Source organism: Antechinus flavipes, chromosome 2 (genome assembly GCF_016432865.1).
Source record: "Antechinus flavipes isolate AdamAnt ecotype Samford, QLD, Australia chromosome 2, AdamAnt_v2, whole genome shotgun sequence".
In the NCBI taxonomy this organism is placed as follows: domain Eukaryota; kingdom Metazoa; phylum Chordata; class Mammalia; order Dasyuromorphia; family Dasyuridae; genus Antechinus; species Antechinus flavipes.
In genome coordinates this window covers 43,318,474-43,345,710 of record NC_067399.1, presented here as the reverse complement: position 1 = coordinate 43,345,710, position 27,237 = coordinate 43,318,474, and the positions used below count along the sequence as shown (strand labels likewise).

General features: G+C 41.2%; 1 protein-coding gene across 2 annotated transcripts in view; it reads left to right on the top strand.

Moving 5' to 3' along the window:
- Window positions 1–608: 608 nt before the first annotated feature.
- The window catches only part of FA2H (fatty acid 2-hydroxylase), an 86,477-nt gene continuing 59,848 nt past the window's right edge, over window positions 609–27,237 (top strand). The window contains exon 1 of one of the 2 annotated variants that reach the window (XM_051974646.1): window positions 609–919. In XM_051974646.1, coding sequence (XP_051830606.1) covers window positions 650–919 — 270 coding nt within the window. In that variant the 5' untranslated portion in view covers window positions 609–649. The remainder of the gene's footprint in view (window positions 920–27,237) is intronic. The other variant, XM_051974645.1, reaches the window with a different exon arrangement.

The window sequence follows — 27,237 nt, the reverse complement described above, 5'->3', positions numbered from 1 at the left end:
GCTTGTTCGAGCTCCTGGGAGGGGGGAGGGGGCAGGACTCTCTGTGAGTCCTCAAGCCCAGCACACAGTGAGGGCAGAACTGTCTTGCCTCGCTCTGGGTCCCCAGCGGTCAGTTTAGCTTCTGGCACACAGTGGGCGCTCCATGAATGCTTGGAGGGCTGGGCCCTCTTCGCTTTAAGTCCTCCCCGCTGAGCGCGGCGCCCGGCCCCCACTGGGCGATTCCTGAACTTGGGCTAAGAATTCGGATTGTTCTCGGGACGGCGCCCCACTCTCCAGGCCGCTCCAAGCTCACATGAACTCGAGGCCACCAGACACCCAGACTTGGCCGCTTCCCATCCCGTCCCCCTGGGCTATGCCGCCCTCACCTAGGCGACTTTTCTCCCGCTCAGAGACCCGACCGGACACGCCCCAGGCGGCCCCGCCCCCTCTCCCGGCCTTTCACCAATCCGTTGACGGAGTCCCGGCCCCGGCTTCTCGGGCCGGGCAAGGCGGCCAATGGGAGCGCGGGAGCGGGTGGCATGCAAATGAGCAGGTGTGCCGAGGCGGTGGCTGGCTGGAGCGGGGCCGGGCCCGGGCCAGGGGTTGTAAGCGGAGCGGCAGCGGCTCCCGAGAGCACAAGGGCCCGGGCTCCTGCGCTTCCTCTCCGGCCATGGCCTCCGCTCCGCCGCCGCCAGCGCTCTTCTCGGCCGCCGAAGTGCAGCGGCGCTGCGCGGCCGGAGCCTGCTGGGTGCGGCGCGGCGCCCGCCTCTACGACCTCACGGGCTTCGTGCGGCGCCACCCGGGGGGCGAACAGCTGCTGCGGGCACGCGCCGGCCGCGACGTGAGCGCCGACTTGGACGGGCCGCCGCACCGGCACTCGGACAACGCGCGCCGCTGGCTGGAGCAGTACTACGTGGGCGAGCTGCGCGGCCCCACGCAGGTACCGTGCACGCGCGCATCCCCCGGCCCGCGCCCGCTGTCGCGCCCACCCGTGCCATGCCGTGACCCTTGCCCTTCACCCCCGCTGTTCCCCCCCTGTCACACCTTCTATGCCGCGCCGAGCCCTCCCGCCTCTCGGTCATCTCTCTCCTCACCTGTGCCCTCATTCACCTTGTCCTCCTCTGGTTCAGCCCTCGCTCCACTCACTGACCGCTTGTTTGCCTGTCCCCTCCGCCTCGGCGATCTCGCCCGGGGAGCTCCCGTGCGCTGTGCTGCCCTCCCCCATGCCCACCTGTCACCTCACGCGTAATCTGTTCTCCTGTACATCTCCCCGCTCACTGACCGCTTCCGCCTCCGCGATCCCGCTCGGGGACCTCCCGTGTTGCCGTCCCTCACGCCTGTCTGCCATACCCACCTGTCACCTCACCTGTACCCAGTTCATCTATCCATCCCCCCCGACTCTGCTGTCCATCTCGCCCTCGCTGACCGCTGCGGTCTGCCTGTCCCCTCCATCTCCACGACCTCAGCCCCTCGGAGCTCCTGTTGTCCGTCTGTCATCCCTTCTGCTTACTCGTCGCCCACTTGTTTTTGTTCCCCTCCCCACTAACTGACCACTATGATTTTGGGGAACTCATCTGTCCCCCTTCCTGCTCAACTCTCCTCATTCATCTACCTCTTTGTTTCCTTGTACTCCTCTCTGATTCCAGCCGACTCACTGGTGAGTCTCTCACCTGTTTTCCGTTCTCCTAAGCCTCGATTCCTGTCTCACCTGTCATGCTTCCATCACCTGCCCCCAGTCACCACTCCTGTATTTCTTTCCCCTCTCTTCTGTCCATCTGCCACCCGTCCTTGTTATGTCCCCAAGTGTTCCCCTAATCTGTCCCTTTTCCTACTCATCTGTCTTCTCTCATCTGTCCACGTCTCCCCCTCACACCACCCCCTATTTGAGAGTGAGCCCCTCTTCCTGCCTATCTACTTTTGGATATAGCTAGTTCATCTGTACCCCAGCAGCTTCGCTTGAGATTCCTGCCTCTGCCTTTCTATTCCACCTGCCCTCCATGCTGCTCGGTTCACCTCAAAAACAAACTTTCTCTATTGTTTCTTAATTAGCAATGCAAATGCTTTCTCCTGGTGCCCCTTCTTTATCCTTAGTCCTTCAATCCCTTTCTTCTAGCTCTGACCCCTAGTTGATTCTATCTGATTTCCCACTTCAGTTTCTTCTCTGGGTTATTTTTCCTTCCTGTGTCTTCTGCATTTCTTCTGCTTCAGGTCACCAAACCCCAAATCTGGTCCTAAGATTTCACACCCCAGCTCTTTTCTCTTTCACCTCTCCCCTCCAAACAGCCTTTCCTTCCCCCGAGTGCCCACTGCCAAAACTAAGTGATTCAGCTCCCCATGATAGGTTTGGTTTCCTTGCTCCCTCCCTGAGACTCACACTTTGGGATCCCTCAACTTGCTGGAAGCAAAGAGTGCTTTGCTCTTCCTGGTTTGGGTTTCCTAGTGGATAATCCCTGCTCCCATCGAGGGTTTTAACTCACCTTTAGATCCTATGATCCCTGTGATTCCAGGGACATTAGAAGCAGGGCATATTTCTGCTGGTCCACTCTAGCAAAAATGTGGTAGTTTGGTTCTTGTCTTGCTTGCCTGGAAAGGAGAGTCTGAATACCTAATATTGTGGTGGATAGAAAGGACCTAGTCTCATCTGGGTCACTTCTCTTTGAGCCTCAATTTCTTTATCTATAAAATGGGATAAGGAAATTAATAATAATGGCCTCATTCTATACCTCTCAATTGATTTTAAGGAAAAGGTTTTTCTCTTGTTTTTGTTATGAATTGTAAAGGGGTTGCACAAACATGAGCTGCTCTTAGTATGCCTTTGAGTCTCTCGATTCTTGGATTTTTGTGGTTCACCCGACAAATGTGAAATCTTTGGGAATTTACTGATCATAGTCTCTAGCTCTGACTACTCTTTTCTCATGGAGCCAGAGGTTGTCTCCATTAGGCTCTCTTACCTAATTCTCAGTTGTTAATGTATCCTCTGGAATTGTTTGATAATTGGGCTGGGCTGAAGATGCAATCTGTAGTCATAGTCATGAATTAAGCAGGAAAGATTAGGTTCTAACTCCCAAAGCTCTAGGTTCTTGTTTCATCTACTGTACCCTTCACAGCAGAAACTTTTCAATATATCTCTCATAACCATTAAGCAAAATGTGTTGCCAAAGTGTATACTCAAAAACGTCTACTGAAGGAGCAAACGTATGCGAATTTCTTCTGTGACTCCAATTTAAAACAGTATGTTCTGGTGTTTCCAGCACCTCGAAAGAGAACTGAGTAGAAGGTTTTCCTTTTGGGGGGAGGGAGGAAATAGGGGAAGGGCTGAAGAAGGGGGGGACGTGGTGTCATGCCTCATTCTCTCTCCTTCATTTCTCAAGTTCCCTAGGAGGTGGTGTCCTTGGTCCTGAGCATTCCTTCAGAACCCCACTCTGCTAGCCATCCTGACAAACCCAGCTTCTCTCACTCCTTATAATCCCACCTCAGTTCCCCCCCACCCCGCCCAATCATTCACAGAAAAATGAATAAAGTCTACACCCCCTGCCTTGTTTTAGTCGGGTTGAACAGCTGTTACTGTCATCTTCTGCAAGCCGGTTCTAGAGTAGAGGTGAGAGTTTTAGTGAGAACTTGAACCCTGCCTCCCTCCCCAACAAAGACATGGCCAGAAGCCAACTAAGGCACTGCTCCCTGGAAGAGATGTGGCTGCTGATAGACACTTGTTGCTCCACATTCCAGTTACCTGTTGCCTTAAATATTTTAAAAAAAATTTATAACATAAGTTATAAACTTATTTAGTTTGAGAGGGTTAAAAATTTTTTTAAAGTAAATCTTCCTCACAGATGCTTCTTGTATTACAAAATTAACCTAGACCATTCTCCTAGACCTAAAAAAAATACAACAAAAACTAATGAAGAAATAATCTAACCAAAAGTGGAGTAAATCTTCAAATGATAAACAAATGTAACCATATTTCAATTAGCAATAATTATATATAATCTATGCATATATCTGTGTGTATATGTGTGTATATATATGCATATATACACAGCTTAACAAAATAAGAAAAAAATTGCTGCATCCCATCTTCATCTGTGCTCAAAAAGATGCATTGCCATTTTTTAAAAGGTGTTTTTGGCCTAAGTGTGTGCACTTTTCTTATTCTGTTGACTTCTTTTTGTATCTCTTCATATGGGTTTTTTCTTGTTGTCTTCATACTTAGAAAACTTTATCCTTGTTTGTTTAGTGTGTGTTGTGTATAACATCTGTGTTCATTATTCTTCTGAATTGACTGACTTGGATTTTCATTACTTATTAAAAGTCTTTCCATGTTACTTGTCATCTTAACTCAGTTTCTTATCATCTTCAAGTCTTTCCTTAACCTAGGCAAGCACACCCGGCTCAGGATCTGGTCTGTGTCTGATCTGCAGGAAGGTATTGCCCTGTGTTTTAAAATCTTCAAGTGCTTTGGGGTAGTTTTAAGTGAAAACATCAGAAAAGAAATTATGAATAGTATATCATAAAAGGAATGATAGCTAGCATTTCATATGTTTTTACAAGCATTATTTCATTTAAATTTCATAACCAACCCAGTGAGGTAGATAGGAAAATTACCTATATATAACTCTGTAGTCAAGAGATTTGCTTTTTGAAAGCTGTAACTAATCAGTTAATCAACATCCATCATGAAGCACCTACTCTGTGCTGAGTCTGGAGAATACAAAGGTAAAAATGAAACAACCCCAGGCCTCATGAAGCTTACATTCTAATAGGCATGGGCATATACAACACTACAGGATGGGCATATAGATATGTATAGTAGAACATCTATGAAATATATAATGCACAGTATATGTGAAATAAATACAAGGTAATTTGAGGAGAAAGGGTGAAGGCAGCTGGGGGTGAGGAGAGAGACTAGAAAGCAAGAAAAGTTTTTTGTAGAAGATAACCCCTAAACTAAATTCATGAAGAAAAGCCGGGTTCTAATAGGTTGGCATCTGTATAGTCCCTCTAGTCAGGGCAATGGGAAGTAAAGATTAGTTAAGAGGATGGTGACAGGAATATAGAAAACAGTTTTCCAAGAGGAAGGAGAGGTTTCAATCAAGTTTTGTTATTTTAGGCTGCACTTCAATAGGATGAGCAGGATCCAATATCTCAAAAACTTCTTTCCCACAAGATGCCACAGACTAAATCCATTTTCTCATCTCTTTGGAGGTCTTGGGGTAGAGATAGGAATGTCTGGACTCCACATGGGAAAGGTCAATGCTTTCTATACCTTCCTGGGATCCTCCTCTTCCATCTCTTACTTTGTTCTTACCCCCCTATGTCCCTCCTCCTCCCCCTCCCCGGGAACAAGTCAGACAAGTTTGAGCTTCTGTTTTAGCTACTGGTTAAGGAAGGACTGAAATTGGCAGTGAAATTGCTGATTAGGGATTTCTACAGCACTTTCCAGATACGTCTGCTCCTCAGGGTCCTGGGTGGGAATTAGGCTGCTACTACAGGTGTAGGGCGTTTGAAGGAACTGGCATCCTCAGTCTAGAGAGAAGAAAGCTACAGAGGACTAATGGATAGTTGTGTCCAAGATGGTGACTATTCACTCTTCACTAGAGATAGAACCAAAGGAAGTGGGCTTAAGCTAGAGCATGAGGGTCAGAGGTGAGGAACAACTTATGTCGAGTTCTGTGTCGTCAGCTTCTGAAGGCTTGTCATGTGACAAAGAGGGCCAATTGTGTGCAAATCCTGGCTCACTGCCTAAATGACTTTGAACAACTTTGTACAATCTCTAGGTCTCCATTTTTTCGATTTTTAAAATGAAAAGGTTGGACTCTGTAATCTCTTGGGTACTATGTAGCTTTTATTCTTTGAGGAGTAGATTATTATCTGGCTTTAGAAACTTAACACTTCTTGCTGTGTGACCTTGGGCAGGATTGTACTTTCACAGATTCTTTTTAGTTTTAGGATTCTACTTGAACACTTTGTTGGATGATCTATCTTGCCTCACCCCACCCTACCCCATCACCTCTAGTCTCATCATACAGATTGTGGTGCTCCAATCTTCCTCCAGTGTCAAACTCTCTGAACTTTCCCAATGATCTGGTCTCCAGCTATTCATTCTCAAGAGTGTTTTCAGGTTTAAGCATTTCATTTGGATTTATAAGCCTGACCTTGCTATCTTTATACATGTAGAATTCTGTTTCTATTCCCCTCTCTCAACTGTCCCATCCCCTTTAGTGATCCTGAAGTTTGGCTATCCCTCAGGGACAGTCTTGCAAAAAGTATATACTGAAGGGCTATTAAAATCTTTTAAGTTAGCTTTTGAAAGACTTCTCATAGGAGAGCTTCTGTCACTTGGGCCCCCTTCTGGAGTGGTTTATGCTCTAAATACCTTTCTCAGAGATAATAATTTCCTTTCTGCATTTTTTTTTTTTTTTACAACGGACCTCTGATTTTTTTTCCTCATCTGTGTGAGGAGACTTCCTAACTCTGTCAGCATCTGTCTTGCAACCTTTAACCATAGAGTTGTCTAAGATAAGGCTTCTTTTTTTTTTTTTCTAGTAAATTTATTTATTTTTGATATGCATTGCTTTATGAATCAAGTTGGGAGAGAAAAATCAGAGCAAAAGGGAAAGATCATGGGAGAGATTAAAAAAAAACAAAATAAAAAAGAAGTGAACATAGCATATGTTGATTTATATTCTGTCTCCTTAATTCTCTTTCTGGATGGTAGATAGTGTTTTCTATCCAAAGTTTATGGGATCTTTGATCCTTGCCTTGGAGTGAGGATAAATAAGTCTGTCACAAGTTGATCATCATATAATCTTGCTGTTACTGTGTACAATGTATTTCTGGTTCTACTTGTTTCATTCAGCATCAGTTCGGGTAAATCTTTCTAGAGCTTTCTAAAATCGGGTTCATTCATCATTTTTATAGAACAATAATATCTCACTACTTTTATATACCACAACTTGTTCAGCCATTTCCCAATTGATGGGCATCTACTCAGTTTCCAGCTCTTTGCTACCAGAAAAAGAGCTGCTACAAAAATTTTTGCACATATGGGTCCTTTCTTCCCTTGTGATTTCCTTGGGATACAGACCCAGTTATGGCACTGCAGGGTAAAAGGAGATACACAGTTTGATAGCCCTTTGGGCATAGTTCCAAATTGCTCTCCAGAATGATTGCATCATTTCACAACTCTACCAATGCTGTATTAGTGTCCCAATTTTCACACATCCCCTTCAACATTTATCATTATCTTTTCCTGCCATTTTAGCCAATCTGAGAGGTGTGAGGTGGTCAAGACAGGGCTTCTTAAACTCACAGCCCTTTTCACCCAAGAAATTTTGATATAATTCCAGGTACATAGATATATAAAATAGGTCTGTAAATCAATCACACTGATAATAAATCATAGTTTTGCACCCACCCCATTCCATTACATGACCTCATATAGGGCTGTAACCCACAGTTTAAGAAACTTTGGCCTAACATACTGAGAAGTTAAGCGACTTGTTAATCTGATGTAAAGCTTGAACTTAGGCCTTCTCGACTTTGAGGCCCACTTTCTATCCACTGTCATTTTGTCTTTCCTGGTACTAAATGCCAAAAAAAAGTTACAGAATCACAGAATGTTAAAGCAAGAAGCAACCTTAGCCATCATCAGTCCTATCCATAATGTTTTATTCAAGGGGAAACTGAGGTAAAAGATGGCATTTCAACAGAATGATTCAATCATTTTAGTCCCTCTTTTCTATGTTTCTTCCTGTCCTCATCGTACCAGTTTAGGGGGCAGTGCCCTAACTTTTCTGACTTGCCCACAAAACCCCTGACCAGTGACTTTCTAAAGAACCAGCTCAGTCATGGGCCTCTTTTGTGGCTCCTGTGGAAACCTGGACATCACAGGAGGCGTGCAGCTGAGAAAGGCCCTTCCTGAAATAGAGGCCGTATCTCAGATCCAGTGCCGAGGATCTGACCTGCCTGAAGCGACAGAGATGCCTAATGGCCACTGACACTTACCCTCAGCTGCTCTGCCTTCCAGCCTACACAGTGCTTCAATCCAGAGCCCGGCTGGCCACAGTCCAACACTCAGAGCAAAGCAGGACTGATATCTCCTTCTCTTCCATTCCAAAGCTTAGCCCCGAGTGCTGTGAAATCCTGACATCTAACGGGTTCTCTCCTGTTGCCCTGTCCCTGCAGTGGGGAAGGAGCTGAAATTTAGTGGTCAAGTCTCCTGATGGAAACGTATGCTATAATGGAAACGGCATTCATTCATTTAATGCGCATTTACTAAGGATTTCCTCCAAGGCAATGGATAGAGTGCTGGATTCAGTCAGCAAGGCCCGACACTACTAGGAATATGACGTTGGACAGCCACTTAGGTTATGCCCACTTGATTCCTCATTTGAAAAATGGGGATATTAACTACCTCAGAGTTGTTGAAAGGATCAGATACGATAAAGTGCTTTGCAAACTGCAGAGCACTATATAAATGCTAGCTTTTTTTTTTTTTTTAAAAAGAATTATTTGCCAGGTACTTTGCTGGGGTACAAAAACAAGAAAAGAAACAGCCTTAGATTCATTTGGATGACTTACATTTAAATGCTCTTCATTGACAGCTTAGCTGTGACCTTAAAGTGGATGTATTCTTTCTGGGCCTCAGTTCCATGTGTCAAATGAGGAGGTTAGGGGTGGGGAAGGGGTGGGGGAGGGGAGTGTGTGTGTGTGTGTGTGTGTGTGTGTGTGTGTGTGTGTGAGAGAGAGAGAGAGAGAGAGAGAGAGAAAGGCAAAGGGGGGGGAGGGGAGGAAAGAGAGGGAGACAACCCAGACAGAAACAGAGACACAGAGACAGAACATGACAGAGATCGAAAAAGAGACAGAGACAATAAAGGAAAGAGAAGAGAAAGAAAAAGAGAGAGATGAAAGAGGGGGGAAGAAAGGGGAAAGAGAAAAGGAGAGGGAGGGAGGGCAAGAGAGAGAGAGAGAGAGATAGGCAGAAAAAGAGAAGAAGAGAGAAGAGGGAGGGAGGGAGAGGGGAAAGAGAGAGAGGAGAAGCAGCTATGTCTAGTGAATAAATGAATAAGGCATTTATTCAATGCTAAAGATATGCAAAGTTCTGTGCTAGGAGCTGGGCAGACAGAGCAGAGTGATTCTGGCCCTGCTCTCGAGGAGCTCACATCCTAAGGACACAGACCACTGTTAGATTTGCTCTGCAAGTCGGATGGAAGAGTCCTGGGGCTCATTGGGTTGGATGACAAAGCATCCTGGTGGATTCCAAGGCTAGGGATCAGCCCCCCAATGCTGACCCTTGTACACTGGTTAGGAACTCTGCTCTGAGACCCGAGCTGCAGCCTAGCTGTTGGTGGGAGGTTCCCCAGATCCATAAGGAAGCTTGGTGGCCAGAGAGCTGGGCCTGGAGTCAGGATAGACCCGAGTTCAAACCCGGCCTCAGACATTCACTAGCTTATGACCCTGGACAAGTCACTTCACTTGTAAATTTGCCTTAATTCACTGGAGAAGGAAATGGGAAACCACTCCAGTGTCTTTGCCAAGAAAACACCAAATGGGGTCACGAGGAGTCAGACGTGATTGAATGACTGAACAATAAATTCCAAGGAAATTTTAGATTGAGGCCTAAGATAAATAACATCATTGATTTCTCATGGGAAGGGACCTTCGAGGTCATCCAAGCCAAACCTCTCCTTTCCTGAACCGCAGGGGGGCTGCCTTCCCCATGGTCACAGGGGTTGTGAACAGGGCTGCTGTGGTCCCGATCCAGATCCTTGACTTCAGGTCCTCGGCTCCTGCCACTGGATCAAGATGGTGCCACAAGTGGCAGAGGACTTTCCTCAGAGCTCCTGGTACTGTGGAGAGCTCAAACAGTGCTCTGAGGCCGTGGGCCTTGGCAATAAGAAGCTTCTGCTATTCAGGTAAGAGTAATTGAAAATGCTCCAAGTGCCTCCAGGCTTAGGACCCAAGTATTAGAAATGGGGGCATAGGGGCGTAAGTAGCGGGGAGTCCCATGGGATTAGTGCCCCGGGACATGCCCCCTGTTGTGCCCACTCGGGAATACCTCACATCCTGGCATTAACCAGCCAGAGCCTAGCGCCCCATCCTGCTGCTGTACAACAGAGGGTGGCATCTCGTGCCTGGGGAACCTGCCAAACGGCTCCGGCTGCTTGAGCAGGGCGGCAAGTGGAGATAAGGAGCGTGTCAGCCCCAGGGGAAGGAATTTATTTCTGTGTACCCAAAGGGGTCCTGCCCGGGTGTAACGGGTGCTTGGCCAAACACATGCTGCCCTAATCCCACCCAACATTGGCCCTTGGCTGTTGATGGTAGATTAAAAGCCCTGGCACAGGCTTCCATGGAGGAAAGTGGAATCAATCAGTTAACCAATAAGTATTTGTTAAGTCAGTAGGCATTGATTAAGTGCCTACTGTGTGCCAGGCTCAGGATATAAAGAATGGGGGGGACAAGGAAAAGAATAATCTTTGCCCTTAGTTTGGAGCTCACAATCCAAGAGGGGAAGAGGAGGAAGGGAAGATAAACCTTGCACACGACCATTTTCAAACAAGATATATGCAGGATAAATGGAGATTATTTTAGAAGGAAGGCATGAAGGGGGATCAGGAAAAGCTTCTTGCCAAAAGTAGTGTTTTAGCTGAGTCCTGAAAGAAGTCTGGAAACAATGGTCTGGAAGTGAGCAGGGAAAGTGTTCCAGAACTGGAAAACAGCCATTGAAAACGTCCAGAGTCGAGAAATGAGTCTATTATGCAAGAAACAGCACAGAGGCCATTGGATCAAAGAATGTGTTGTGGAGTGAGAGGCTTAAGAATCTGGAAAGGTGGCAGAAGTGGGGATTGGAAGCCAGTGATAATAGGCTTTGAATGTCAACCGGAGGATTTTGTATTTGATCCTGGAGGTAAGAAGGAGCCATGGGAGTTTATTGAATAGAAAGATGACTTGGTCAAACCTGGGCTTTAAGAAGAAGACTGATAGTAGAGTGGGAGACTGCTGGAGTGAAGTCACAGGAAAAAATCATAGGGAAGCTTAGTCGGCTACTATTTAAAGGGCTCCAGGCTAAGTACTAGGTCACTGGTACCAGGACTGATTGCTAAGTCCAAGGCATCGCCTTGGTGGAAGGGATGTCACCAAACTAAGAGAATCCAGAGGGCAAGATGGACCTATACGTGTGGTGCCAGGTGACTAGAAGTCCCATCCCTCCAGCTCCTACTTTCTGTGGGGTTTCATCCTTGCCGTCTGTTGTTCCTGCAGTCCTAGGAGAAGTGGCAAGAGATCCCAAATGAAGGAACTGAAGAATCCCTACTCAATCCTGGAAAAATTTCAGTTCCTTGGTAACTGCTATAGAAACTAGTTACTCTACCTTAGATGTCCTGAGACTAGGATAAATGAGTTTTCTCCCCATTGGTTCCTTCTAAACTATAGCTTTTACCGAAGGGGGACTGAAAACACTTTCAAATCAATTCAGTACATATTTATTAAGTACCAATTATGTACTGGATTCTTGATATTGAGACAAAATTCCTGATATCAAGAAGTTTACATCCTCCTGCAATGATCTAACGTATCCAGTAGAAAATATAAGATGGTTTCAGGAAGGGGAGAGCAGAACAATAGAAGGAAAGAGAAAAGGCGTCATGTGGGAGGTAGTAATTGCACTGGTATTTGAAGGAAGCCAGGGATTCAAAAAGCAAAAAATAAGGAGGAAATACATTTTAGCCATGGAAAATCATCTGGTAGAAAGAGCAGAGGTAGGAGACAGTTTGGCTGGAAGGAAAGTGATATGAAATGAATCTAGAAAGAGAGTTGGAGCCAGACTATGGAGAGTTATAAATGACCAATAGAAGAATTTGTATTTTATTCTGGAGGCAATAGAAAAAACTTAAGGATTCTAGAGCATGAGAGGGATACAATCCAACCCCTACTTTAGGGAGATGATTTTGGTAACTATATCATGGATGAATTATAGAGACGAAAGATCAGGAGCAGGGAGAGCAATTTGAGAGGCTGTTGGAATAGCTTAAGGCAGCAATTCTGAAACTGTTGGATCTTGAAACCTCTTTACACCCTTAACAACATTAAGAACACCTCCAAAGAGATTTTATATGGATTCCATCTGTAAATATTTACCATTTTCAAAAGTAAAATATCATAGTATTATTATGAAAATTGTTTTGGGCTCCAAACCTCAGTTTGAGAACTGGTGCTCTGGAGAAGAGTTGGGGAGAGCCAAAGCAAGAGTGGTGCTCATGAGTAAAGAAAAGGGGAATCTGTGATTGAGATGGGGATACGGAATCAATAAAACATGACAACTGATGGAATACTAAAGGCGCCAGAGAGAAGATTTGCAGATGATTACAAAGAAGATGAGTTAGAGGAAAGAGAAAGTTTGTTTAAGTTTAAGATGCCAGTGGATTATCCAGTAAGCAGTTAGTGACATGAGATTGGAGTTCAGAAGAGAAATCAGGTCAGAATATTTGGATCTGGGAACAAGATCTTCCAAGAAAGACTGAACTTCCAAGAGATCATCAGTTAGCAAACATTGAGCAAGTGCTTTCCTATAGGCCAGGAACTGTGCTAAATACTGGGAATTCAGACAAGAGCAAAGGCCTCACAATCTAATTCTTGGATCACACCAAGATTTAGGATGAACAATTCAGTGAAGGATCAGATAGGTAAGAATAAAACCAGGAAAGAAGAGGGGCTTGAAAACCAAAAGAGGAGGTGGCTGGAGAAAAAATAAGATGAGTGATCAGCCAAGTCAGAAGTTGGAGAGAGATGAAGAAGGATGAGGATTGAAAGATTTAGTTGTCTGAAATCATCCATCAAGAGATGAATCTTCTCATCTCTCAAAGACCAAAGAATCTAATGAGTGCTTCAGTGCCAAGAGCAATTTCCCAGCAGACTGCCAGGAAGCCATCAGCCATCTCTCTTAGAGAGAGAGAGAGAGAGAGAGAGAGAAATAGCAATCCTGAGTCAAAGAGCAATAGAATAAGAGAACATCCAATCCCAGAAACAGACAGAGCTTTGCCCCTAGCACTAGGTTTGGCCATTACTGCTTTGCTCCCCCTCATGATTCTTGCCAACTTTGTTGGAAAACAAAAACATCTGAGGAATTGGACCACCTCATAAATAGAATGTACCTATGAGAAATGTGTTTTTAGTGCTGAGTGGCTGAGGAGGATGTTTCCATTGATAATTTATCTAGGTGACAGATTCTAGAAATTAATGTTTTGGGGGATTTGTACTAAGAACACTGAAAATATATATTTTTAAATTTTTAAAATATATATTTGAAAATAATTTTTCAAATTAAAAAATCTTTGGTCTTATTCCTTTTAACTATAGTTAAAATATCTTCCTCTGACAATATTCACTAACTATTGATGTATCTATAATTGTTCATTGTAAGGACTGCACTAGCACCCCGGACACCCCGGAATCAGCCGGAGTCAAGATAAGCAAAAATCCTTAATCTTTATTCTTGGTCCCCCGATGCAGGATTGAACAGGATGGAAGCAGATTCTCTGCCACCGCCTTCCCTCTCCTCTACCACCGAGAGTGTATCCCTGGCTAGTCTTACTCCATCCCCTAGGCCCTCCTACAATCCTCTATACACCAATCATTGAGCCAGTACAGATAGTGGAAAGGACCATTTCCCAAGCATATGCCCATAGAGTATTGTCCAATCAGTAGTTAGCCTCAAGTGCTCAGCAGTCCCGATCTCAGTGCATCAACCCAATAGTTTCAGCCCTCTACAATTCATGGGATTAAAATAAAATAAGTCAAAGACTGATTATAGTAACCTGTGCCTGAAAATAGAGAAATGTAATGTAATCCGTTTGTGGCAATTATTGTGGCAATGCAAAGAGATGGCCTTTCTGTGACAATGTTAACATTTCACCGGATTTATTGAAACATTTATATATACACACACTTGCATATATACGCCCATATACATATATCTAAATATGCACATATATTGAGAACCAGGGCCAACTAAAATATAAGTTGGGCATCCCTAGCCTCTCCTTTCTAGGATCTTCCTGTCCCTTCCCCATTTTAGATATATAGTGCCTTTCCTTCACACCTCATCAAAACCTGCACTCAGCATGGATTTCAAATCAGTCAGTTCTACTTTAGTGTGAATTTGTCAACATGTAGGAGATTAATTTGAAGATTGGATGGTGGGGGGCTATTTACAGAAAGAATTTGCTCCTTTCCTTTATTCTAATTTCTCTCATCATAGATTCAACAATTACTATTTCATGAGAGTTTCTAATGTGATGCACATTAAGTCTCTATTATGTATAACACCTTGCTCTCCTTTAAAAGCACAGATCATTTACATATTCACCACATGTTCAATTCAGTGTATTTGCAGGCAAAATGTTGACAAAGATTCCAAGAAATTTTAGATAACCTCAATTCTGTGGTTTAATAAAATATGCCAGTTCTTACAATTTAATTTTTAAATTCTCTTTTGTTCCATAAATTGACATTTTGTAACTTGGACTCAGCTACTCAACATCAAATATATCCATTTCAGGACACGTTAGTATTTTCAGACATAACCGACAGCTGGCTCAGAGGTTGATCATGCTCTTTGGTCTGCAAGATCTTGAGAGATTTATGTGGTTCCAGTGCTCGTTTAATACTATGATGTGACCTAGAGGCTGCCATATTGGGTAAAAATACCATTAGGGATGTGTGTGCATGTGTGTGTGTGCATACATATATACATACACACACTGCCATGGTATTTCCATGCACTGTAAAAAAAAAAAAAAAAAAAAGTCAAGTGCATTGCTTTTGTCCATGAATCTCTGTGGCAAATCTTAAAAGTCTTTTAAAAAACATCGTAGATGGACAGAAGCAGCTACACCCAAAGAAGGAACACTTGGAACCGAATGTGAACTATTTGCATTTTTGTTTTTCTTTCCGAGTTGTTTTTACCTTCTGAATCCAATTCTCCCTGTGCAACAAGAGAACTGTTCGGTTCTGCACACATATATTGTATCTAGGATATACTGCAACATATTTAACATATATAGGACTGCTTGCCATCTAGGGGAGGGGGTGAGGGAGGGAGGGGAAAAATCGGAACAGAAGCGAGTGCAAGGGATAATGTTGTAAAAAAATTACCCTGGCATGGATTCTGTCAATATAAAGTTATTATAAAATAAAATAAAATATTAAAAAAAAGAATTGAATAAACAAACAAAAAAAAAAACATCATAGAACAATTTATTTAGGTCACCATAAGACTAGTGAACCCTGTACTAAAAAAGTTTATTTTTGGTAGAGATAAATTATCTGATTATAATATCACAATAGTAAGTAAAACACAAGTTTTAGAGTAGGTGCCATTTCTGCAACCATGAATTAGATTTTTTAGGCCAAATCTTTCAACACATTGTACAATTAGGACACCGCCTCAGCTTTCTGAGAAATTCAGATATTTGCCAACTATACCTTTCTCATCCAGCATAACATTACATTTTCTCCAAGAGTAGTTTATAGAGATGTAAATGTTATTTATGATATGTACAATTTATTTTCATATGTAAGGATGTAACTCATTGTCATACACTATAAAATTGAGACAGATAAGGCATGCATCTTCCTATAGGTCATTTTTTGTACTTAAAGAATTAATTAATGCAATTAATGTAATTATGTAATGTAATTAAAAAATTAAAACCAAGTTTAGGATAGCCATGGTATACAAATACTTAAAATAATCTATGTAAAATAATATTGCTCCAATAAACCCCATTTTATTCTTTTTAAAAAGAAAAAAAGAGATGCAGCTTCTCTCCCTAATGCTTTCTTGACTACAACTTTTACCAGAGGAGACTGAGCACATTGAATTTCAAGTTAATTCAATAAATATTAAGTATCTACCATGTGCTAAGCAGGCAGCTAGGTGGCACAGTACATAGAATGCTATACTTGGAGTCAGGAAGACTCAACTTCCCAGAATTTAAATCTGACCTCAGACACATACTAATTGTGATCCCTGACAAGTCACTTAACCCTGTTTACCTCAGTTTCCTTATCTGTCAGAACTGGAACTTTGAACTAGAGAAGAAAATGGCAAACCATTTCAGATTTCTGCCCCAAAAAACCCTAAATAGAATCACAAAGTTGGATAAGATTGAAAACAATTGAGCAACAATTGCAGATACCAAGACAAAATCCCTGACATTAAGGAGCTTATATCCTCCTGAGAGGATATAACATGTGTCCACATAGATAATTATGAAATATTTTTGAGAGAGGGGCATTTGGTATATGAACTGAGCAAGTGAGAACTATTGATGGGGTTGAAGGTCACATCCTAGAAACTGAGAAGGAGGTTTTCTTTAGGAATTTCACTATGAAAGGGAAGATAAGTATAGGATACTAGCTTAAATGGAAAGTAGAATCTTTTCGGGATTGGAAGAGGCTAGAGCATGCTTACAGGAAATTGTAGATGAGAGACTGAAGATGAGAAAGATGAGATAATTAATTCCAGGGAAGATAGAAAAGATCAGATCCCAAAGAGAAGAGTTGACCAAATTTAGATTTTTTTTGAAGTTAGATATTGTTTTGTTTTTAAGATAATGGCCTAATAGTGCCTAGTATATAATAAGTGCTTAATAAATGTTTGTTGATTGGTTGATTGGCTTGGATAATGAGAAGGACTACCTCTTTGTCAGAGATTAAAGTGAAGGAGAAGAGATTGGGGGTTGATGTGTGATGTGAAGAGAAAGCTATTGCTTTTATCTCCTAAGTAAAATAGCAGAGGTCCTTGCAGAGAGGGAAGGGACAAAGAGTGGTATAAGAGGCTCTGGGGGAGAAGATAAAATTTAAAATAGTCATATTGCACTGATACAGAGTGAAGTAAATAGAACCAAGAGAATACTGTACATAGTAACAGCAATATTATATGATGAACAACTGTTAATGACTTAACTATTCTCACCAATACAATCCAAGACAATTTCAAAGAATTAATGATGAAAATGTTATCTACCCCAGAGATAGAACTAATATTTGAATACAGACTGAAGCATATTATTTTCGCTTTCTCTTTTTCTTCCTTTTTTCTCCTTTTTTCTTTCTCCCTTCCTCCTTCCATTCCTATCTTCTTCTTTCCTTCTTTCCTTCTTTCCTTCTTCCCTTTTTTCCTTCTTTCCTTCCCTCCGTCTTTCCCTCTCCTTCCCTCTGTCCACATATCACACCCTTACCTGCAGATTCTTAAAAACAAATTTCTTTTTCATCACTGAATCCTCCCAAGATATCTTGGGGTTTACTGACTATATTTCTTTCTTAAAGATCATTTCTTAAACCTAAATCACTCTGACTCTCATTGATTGGCCAACAATAAGTTCCAGGCCAAGCCCCACTTTGAGTCCTGATTGACTGAGAGTTATTTCTGTTTTGGCCAGAAATCCTAAGGGTCTTCCTTTCCCAGATTTGTCTGTTTTATTTTATTTTTTTCTGATTAGGTGAAAAAGGAGGGTTTTGTTTGTTTGTTTTTGCCTTAATTGCTACGGAGCCTTAATCACTGAATGGACTTTGCCTCAGACAAACTAAGATCTGGTAAAAAAAAAAAAAAAAAAAAAAAAAAAAATCTTAGCTTAAAAAGGCCTAAGGTCTCCCATTTCATCCAGGGCCATTCTAGTTGTCTTGATCTTTATTTGGTTCCAGATGGCAGTGGAAGAGAAAGTAAAGCAGACGAACTTGTATGGCCCTCCCTCACTTAAATCCAATTGATTTGCAAGTCATAGCAATCACCTTCCAAGATGACAAACAACAGTTTAACGCGGTCTCTCTTTTTATTCCATCCTTCCTCTTCTTCCCAATTCCTGAAGTCTTGTTTTATGTTGCTTGCCCAATGACTTATTTGCTTCCAGGAAGAAAAAAAATTTGTAATGCTTCAGCTCTATATATTTTTGTTCCTTAATTCTAGTGCTTTCTCTCTGTGGACTATTTAGAATTCATTTTGTATATATCGTTTGTACTTATTTGTTCACATGTTGTCTCTCCCATTAGACTGTAAGCTCCTTGAGGTCAGGGACTTTGTATCCCCAGTGCTTAGCACAGTACCCTAGCATAGCAGGCACATAATCGATGTTTATTGACTGACTCATTGACTTGCCAGCATATTCTTTTGAAGAGCAGCTTCCTCCTACGTGCATGCATGTGTGAACTCTTTGATCTACACCTCTAGTTTTTGGCAGGTATTTCTAAATCTTTTCACGAAGAAGCTTCATAATTGGCTTCAGCACAGGGTGGAGCAAATAGCTGCCTGCATATGATGTAACCTCAGATGTCTCCTGGTACATAATTAATGCTTAATAAATGTTTGTTGATTAACTGATTGATTGGCTTAGGTAAGGGGGGAAAAAGCCACCACCTCTTTGTCAGAGACTAAAGGAAAGGAGAAGAGAATGAGGAATGATGTCCTCTGTGTGATGAAAAAAGTTCAGTTGTGTCCAACTCTTCATGACCTCATTTGAGATTTTCTTAGCAAAGACATTAGGAGTTTACTGTTTCTTCTCCAGATAAAGTGTGGTTCAGAGCAGGAGAGAGATCTCATGATAAATGATGCCACAAGAAAATGAAATCATGAATGGGATTAGAAAATCTTTTCTATCTTTTCTGTGAGTGGCAACTCACAGAACATGTCCTCAGACAATCAGACATGAAGACAAATCTGAAATTGAGCTCTATGATATGTTAGTCTTTTTGTCTATTCCTTTGTAATAAGTTTGGTGACCTATTCTTCAAAAACCTCCAGTTAAATCCATTCTCTAAAAGGTCTAAGCCAGAGTTAGTCATAATATGAAACAGTTGCTCTGTGATTCTCATGAGCAAATTTTCTCAACCACTTGTTTTCCTATAAGTAAGAGGAAAATGTATAACATGAACTTTGGATGTTGATGTGACATTTTCTTCCTCATGGTTAATTCAGCCAAAATAAGACTCTATTGTGTTCTTAGAGAATTCTGTCTTCTTTCCTTTTATGACACAAATATGGTGCTGATAGTTAAACCAGGTAGGGTGAAAACAGAGAAAGAAAATTATATACCAATTTCCCTAATGAATATTGATGCAAAAATCTTTAAAAATATATATTAGCAATGAGAATTCTGTCTTCCCTGGGAAGAAATCAAGAGTGATTCTAGAAAGCACCACACTTGCAAAATCTTCATTCATAAAAGAATAACTTTGTCAGTGATTGCTGGGCTTATTGCAACAAGATTACTTTTATGCTTTTTCAGATTGGATGCATTTAACAATTTCATTGTGAAGAATTTGTACATCCTTTGGAATCAGCTAGATGGTACAATGGATAGAGTACAAGACCGTGGTCATTCAACTAATGTGGGTAAAAGGCAACATCTGAACCCAGTTGCTCTTAACTCCACAGTTGGCCCTCATTCCACCATGTCATTCTGCCTTTGTATAATTTAAGTCTATTTCAGAAAATAAATTGATAATGCCCACCTTAGATCAAATTAGGAATATATTTAAAGTGTATTTCAGTGGATCATCACACAGAGATATACATTCTGCTCCTGGCAGAGACACTGGACAGATTTGCAAATTATGTGTAGAAAAGAGAGCTCATGATAAATAATGCTACAAGAAAAGAGAATCATGAATGGGATTAGAAGGTCTTTTCTACATCTTAATTTAATGATCCTCGAATCTAAAGATCTGATTTTATCTCCAATAGAGAGTAGTGTTGAAAGCAAGGTGAGAGGAAACCTTGGTAGCCTTCATCATTGTTATTTTCCTTTTCTCTTTTAGAATGGTGTAAAACTGACTGTTCTTACAACCATGATCATCTATGGCTTTAAGCTAGGGTGGGAGAACTGGAGAATGGAATTGTTTTTTCCTTTCTGTCATTGCTCAAATGAGAAAAACTAGCTACAAGGAAGAGTCCTACCTAAACCTTTGTCTGGCCCGATGTGAAGTAAGACTTGAGGAGGAGGACTGGGGATAGGGAGGGTGGAAGAAGCAAATTGTCTTCCACTGAGAAACTATCATTTCTTCTAAAACACTGAAAATTCTTTCTGAGAATACAGTAGTATGTGTAATAGGGGGGGTGTGTTTGTGAGTGATTCCCATTCTCCCTGGCTTGTGACATTATCCGTGCATACGTAGTTACTGATTAACTGGTAGGTCAAACCTCCTGGCAGTGATAGTTGTCCTTTACAGGGGTTGGAGAAAGGGAGGGAGAACCTTCAGAGTGGTGAGAATGCTGGCCACTATGGGGCCATCTGGGATTATGCCCAGGAGCTCGATGGGGAAGGTATCAGGGAAGACCATCCTATTCTGTCTGGTGCTTTCAGTCCCTCGATGTTTATTTGGATGTTTTGGCCTGACATCAGTTAAATTCCACAAATAATGACTAATTGCCCAACGTTTTTAAGGCACCACGCTAGGTGAAAAATGTCACCATCTTTGTCCTCTCGGAGGGCAGTGCGGCATATGAAGAAGCTCAACCTTTTCTGGTTCATGGCATCATTGACTCAGAGCTAAATGAGACCTAGAGATAACTTGCCCAAGATCACAAAGGCAATAATGGTAGTCTGAGGACATCTGGCACTCCTTGTACTCTAAGGGTCCTTTCTCTGGTTGGGAGAAAGAACTACTCATTCATTCATTCATGCATTCATGCAATTAAGCACTAATTTAACATAATGAACAAATCTGGGTTTAAATCCTGACCCCAGCACTTTCTACTTGTGTGATCATTGCAAAGTCTCCTAAACCTCAGTTTCCTAATCTGTAAAAATGTAGATAATATTAATGGTTTCAGATTCACAAGGTTCCTATTGAGAAAGTCTATAAATCTTAGAGTGCTATATCCTTGTGAGTTATAATTAGGAGGATTGGATGTAGGCAAGCTTGCCTTCATGCAGCTGTTATAATGTGAGTTATAGTTAGTACCATGGGATGTAGGATGCTGTTCTGGGCATTGGGTGAGATGGAATATTTAGATAAGACAACCATGCTTGCCTTCATGCAGCTGACATTTTCATAAAGGGTTAAGAAAGCAAAGCCTGATCAGAGAGGCAACTAACCAGTACATGATTTTTACCAGCCTTGTCCTTTAATAATCCTGGAAAGTTGCTTCAAGGTCAGGGGAAGCTGCAGGCTCCCTGTATCTTTCCCATAAAACCTCTGGCTGAGGGGAAATGTCCCATGAAGCTGGGTGAGGCTCCAGAAGAGATGGTGAATTCAGAGGAGTAACTTCATAAGATTCCTCTCTCTCCTTGCATCACCAAACAGGTTGAGTGGAATTAAACATCCCAGTTTTGGGGGAAGACAAAGGGAAAGGGAGCAGAAGAGGGGCATCCCAACCACAGAGTTCATAGACTTCTGAAATCAGAGATCACACACAGCCACTGCTACTCAAGGCTTTCCTTCACCCCCTCTGGCTTAATAGGATCCTCTCTCTTTGTCTGAAATTACTTTGTAGAGAGTAGACTACAAGTTCTTGAAGGCAATGCCTGCTTCCTTTTAGCATCTGTATCCCCACACACCTAGCACAGGACCTTGAACATAGTAAGTACTTAGGAAACATAAGTGCAATTATGTATATATATCAATGTGCTAAGCAGTTTTTTTTTTGTTTTGTTTTGTTTTGTTTTTTACAAATGCCATTTCTTTTGGTGCTCACAACACTACTGGAAGGAAGGTTCTGTTATCTCCATTTTACAGTGGACAACACCAAGGCAAAGTTAAATGATCTGCCCCAAACCATACACCTAGTAATTGTCTGAGACTGGATTTGAATTTGGGCCTTCTGTAATCCAGGCTCAGTATTCTATTCACTGGATCTCTAGCTACAGCTGTTGCTTAATAGAATGACATCCACATAATAATAATAAACATTTTTACTATGTTTTGAGGTAAAAAACAGCGTATCATCTTGTTTAATGCCCATAACTCTACTGTTATTCCTATTACATCCAGGCTTGAGTAAAGTCAGAAATATGGGTCAGCATCCTTTTCATGCCCAAATCATTATGATTGTTGACCCCAGCCACGGCTAGGAGAGTTTGAAAAGCCAAGTTATATCAATGAGAAAACTGCATTCTAGAGAGATTTAGTGGTCACTCTAGGTCTCTGAACTCCTTGATTCTCTGCCAGCCTTTGTTGTGACCTTGGGTATGGTAACATTTTCTCCACCAAAAAAAATGACCTAAGAGAGTTCACATCACAACAGTGAGGATCTTGGAATAATGACTCAGGATTGGAGTCTTCCCAAAATAATGATGTTTGGGGTAAGAAGAAGGGAGGGGAAGTTCTTTTAAAGTAAATAATGTAAATGTAAACAGAGTGATGTAATCTAAAATGGGTACGATTTAACTTACCACAGCTCACTCAATCAGAGCAAAGCCTGTGGCTGAGCCAGGAGAAGAAAAATCTGGCCTCTCCTTTACCTGTGGCTCACACACCTAGAAAACCTGAGTCTGAAGCTGTTATCCTATAGTCAGAGAAGGTGAGCTGTCTCTGTCTCTGTCCCCACCCTTTGCTCTGATATTCCTAAGAGCACAGCCAGGTGCCTGTCAGGAAAATGGTGGAGGATAGAATAAAGGGAGATGAGATCCAGAGGTTCCTCAAGGAGGTTTTCTAGAAGGAGCAATTCTAAAAAGAAAGTCTCCGGTCAGAACCCCCAGAACCTTGCTTGACTCCCAGGCCAAAGCATGATCCATTGACCCACATACTCAGGACTGAGCAGCAATTGATCTTGCTTGGTTCTTCCACCAGGACAGATTCTGGGAATTAATTACCAGGGAGAGAGAAAAGGCTTTATTGATGTAAAAATTCTGAGATAGAGAAGCTTTAGTTCCTATTGCCCTTCCCACTCCCCCATGCCCTTTCTCAGGATCAATATTTGCATTTTTTCCCCCAAAACCCTTTCATAGTTGCAACAGGTTTTTTTTCTCCTTACATATGCTTGGGTAATATTATACATGGCTACAATAATAATTATTACTTACAATGCAAATTATAACGATAATTAACTGACATTTTCTTAGCACTTTTAATTTTTAAAATACTTCCCATCTTTTCTTACTGAACTTCACAGCAATCCTGTGAGTATTCCATGAGAATGCTGTGGCTGAGAGAAGTACGTTATTGGTATAAGGTCACCCAGCTCTGAAGCAGCATTTGAACTTTTGGTGCCAAATTCAGGATAGTAAGAGATCATTTAGCTGTTTGGGGTGAATTAGATCCTTACCCCAGATCTTCTAAACTGAATCTGAAGCCCAAACTGAAAGTATTGGCAGATGTGATTGCTCAGCCAACATCAGTCATATCTGAAAGACCATGAAGAATAAAGGAAACACCTGAGGACTGGAGAAGAGAAGAAGACAATAGTCTGCAAACTCTAGGCCAGTGAGCTTGACTTCTGTTCCTGGGAAAATTTGAGAAATTGTCTTTAAAAGAGATTGTTAATGAACATTTAGAAAAGGAAGTCATGAATACAAAGACCTGGCATGGCTTTATCAAAAACAGGTTCTACCAGATTTATTTCCATTTTTCACCCCACAAGGGTATGATAGCTATAGTTTATCTATATCTTAATAAAATGTAAATAGCAGTACTATTTTTGTGAAAAAGATATGTGGATGATGTGATCATAAAATTAGATTGATTAGGATTGATGAATATATTGACTCTAGACTTGAAGAGAGATGAATAATGTTCGAATATTAGCTCCAGAGAAGGATCTCATGGATCTGTGCCAGTAATTGTTTTTATCAGTGACTTGGATAATAATAATAGCTATATAGCACTTGCTATGTGCCAAATACTGTGCTAAGAGTTTTGCAATTATTATCTCATTTGATTTTCACAATAACCCTTAGGTGCTATTTTTATCTGTATTTTACAAATGAAGAAACTGAGGCAAACTTTGTAGATGTGCTCATCAAATTTGAAATTATAAAAAGCTGAGGTGGGTTGGGAGGGAACCCTAACCATTTGCATACAGGATCCCAAAAGATCTTGATGGGCTAGAGCAGTGAACTGAATCTGATAAAATGAAATTCAATAGGGCTAAATGTTAGCCCTATTAACTTGGGTTCAAAAAATGAATTTCAGTATTACTAGACAGGGAGCAATGGTTAGACTTTGGTCTGCATGAAAAAGATTTAGGGTTTTTAGTGACCAAAAACAATTTGAATTTACAGTATAATATGGCAGCCAAACAAAGTAATGTGAACTTGTTCTATGTTAGGGAAGACATAGCTTCTAGAAGTAAGGAGGAAACAAGCTCTCTGCCTTGGTCATACCCTACCTAGAGTGTCATGTTTAGTTCTAGATGCCACAATTTAAAGAGGGCACTGATAAGCTGGAGAACATCTAGCAGAGGTTGCCATGATGGTGAAGGTCTTTGAGTCTTTGCCATTTGGTGACTAGTTGAAGGAGCTGAGGATGCTTAAACTGCAGAAGACAAAACTCATGGGGACCATAACAAATGTGTTCAAGTATTTGAAGAACTGCCTTGTGGAAGAGGGTTGGATTTGACCCTCTCAACAAAGTATGACAATGAGTCAAATATAGGCTTGATGTCAGGAAAAAAATATCTCATCAATTATATTGTCCAAAAATAGAATGAATTATCTTGGTAAGTGAGCTCTCCTCCATTGGATGTCTTCAAATTCCAGTGATATCACAGAATTAAATCAGGAGTCAGGAGTCAGCTGACCTGGGCTTGAATTCCAGACATCAGTGGAATTATCACTTTTGGGGTGAACTCATTGTAGTGGGAATCCCTTATTGTTGTCTGGGTAGTCAATGAGGTCCCTTCCAATTAAAAAAATTGCTGATTTTTGGTGCAATTTTTGTGATCTTCTAGTCTCACCTGGAAGAGAAGGCTCAACCCCTTGGTAAAATACAAAGTAGGGGAAGTTTTTGGTGAAATAGAAGAAGTATTGAACAGATAGTCGGGAAATATGGGAATAGTCCCACTTCTACTATTACTACACGATGTTGGGATTGTCATTTCCCTTCTCCAGGCCTCAGTTTCCCAAAAAGGCCTTTGAGATCTTGAGCAACTCTGATATTCTGCAGTTTTAAGTTTATTTTGGGGTATCCTTCAGATACTTACTTCTTACTAATCCTGCTCTAGCTCCTTTTATTTGCCTTGTATTTTGAACCAGCTGTCAAGCTTGGAAATAAGCTGATAAATTGATGTGAGTAATTGATAAAAGCCTAAAGTACAAGGTATTTGTTGTAATTAAACTTATGTGGAATCACAGGATAAGAAAGTGCCTTGAGGGATCACTCAGACTGAAGTTTTCCAGTTAGCTGGCACTAAAGTGCATCATGGAGCAATCTTTGGCATGTCATGGTATTTTGGTTTTCCTCATTCTTTTTGCTTGCCAATTTTTATACAGAAAAGTAGAGTTGTTTTGGCCACAGTGAAGGAAGAGGGAGGATGAGGTGATATGTAGATAATATGTTTGCTAATCAAGATCTGCAGATCCTGATATCATGGACCTAGGCAACTTGCTGTGGTGAAGGAACCTTGGATTTGGAATGGAATCAGAGTTTCTGGGTTTAACTATCAGCTCCAATTTGAATCACCACTTGTGTGACTTCCATGACCCCCACCCAGGGCTCACCTGAGAGCATCAGAATTTGATTCATGTCATTTCCTAAAAGGGACTTCAGCTCACACAGGCCAGATTTTATTTAATCCAAACAAAAATACAAGGAACTCACTCCTGAGCAGAAGAAGTCTGCACCTATTCCTGGACTTACCAAAGGGAAGCGGGGTTTTCCTCGAGGCAGGCTTGGGAAGAGTTGTTTTTTTTTAGGACTTGCAGGAAGAATTCCAATAAGAGCTGCTCTTCCTGCTCTTTAACACAGCCCCTTTCGCTTCATGGTAGCTTTAGTGTTAGAAAGTTTTTTCCCACATTAAGCTTATTATTCCCACAATAATATTATTATTACTTCTTTGTGTCTTTTATTTGTTCCCATTCCCATTTTCATGCAACAGTCCTTCAGATACTTTGAACTTAGCTGTCATGTTCATGAAAGTCTTCTCTTCTTCATTAACCTAAGCATCCCTAATTCCTTCAACTAACCCACATATAGATGGAATGATTTTAATACAATCCTTGCTCTCATCTTTCCCAAGAAGTGGGAGATATGCTTCATTGGTCTTATGAAATCATAATGGCCATTTGCTTCCTCTATCCGAATTCTGTACCCTTTCAAAGTTGCTTTCTTTTACATGATTATGATCATTATGTAACTTGTTCTCCTTATTCTGCTCATTTCACTAAGTATATAAATCTTCCCGAGTTTCTCTGAACACTTCATAGTCAACATTTATCATTTATTAATATTGTATTCATATACCATAATTTATTCAGCAATTCTCTAAATGATTGGTGCCCATTTAGTTTTCATTACTTTTCTACAATAAAAAGTATGTATGTAAATATATATATATATATATATGATTCTTTCTATCTGGCCTCTTTGAGATGTGTGCCTTCATTGAGTCACAGGGTATGTACATTTTGGTAACTTTGGGGATATAATTCCAAATTGCTTTTCAGAATGAGTAGACCAATTCATAGTGCTACCAGCAGAGAATTAGTGTGCTTCTCCTCTCATTGTCTCTCTAGAAATTTCCATGTTCACTTTTTGTCATCTTTACCAATCTAATGGGTATGAACTAGAACTTCAGACTTATTTTAAATTGCATTTTTCTTATTGTTCATGATTTGGACAATTTTTAAGGGGCTGTAGACAGCTTGGTTTTCTCTATTTGAAAACTACTTGTTCATATCTTGTGACCAGATACCTAGTGGGAAATGGCTCTCATCCTTTTATATTAGAATCTTTTGCATTGAAATATTAGAATTGAAATTTATATTTTATATTGGAATAGTTAGAATATGAAACCTTAGAGATATTTGCAATAAAGATTTTTTCCCTCACTTAACTGCTTCTCTTCTACTTCTAACTGCAGTGATTTTGCTTGTAGAAAAGATTCAAATTTCATGTATTGTAGATAAAGCTTTTATTTGACACTTAGACATATTCCTGGTACTATGCTAAGCCCTAGGAACATAAATGCTTGCAGGAACTGGTCCTCATTTACATTTTTGTGGAGGAAGATAACACACCAAAGATAGATGGAAAGATGTGGAAAGAGTCCAAGGATAAGGTGAAAAAGTCATCTGGAGAGTCAATGGTGATTCAGTCAGCAAT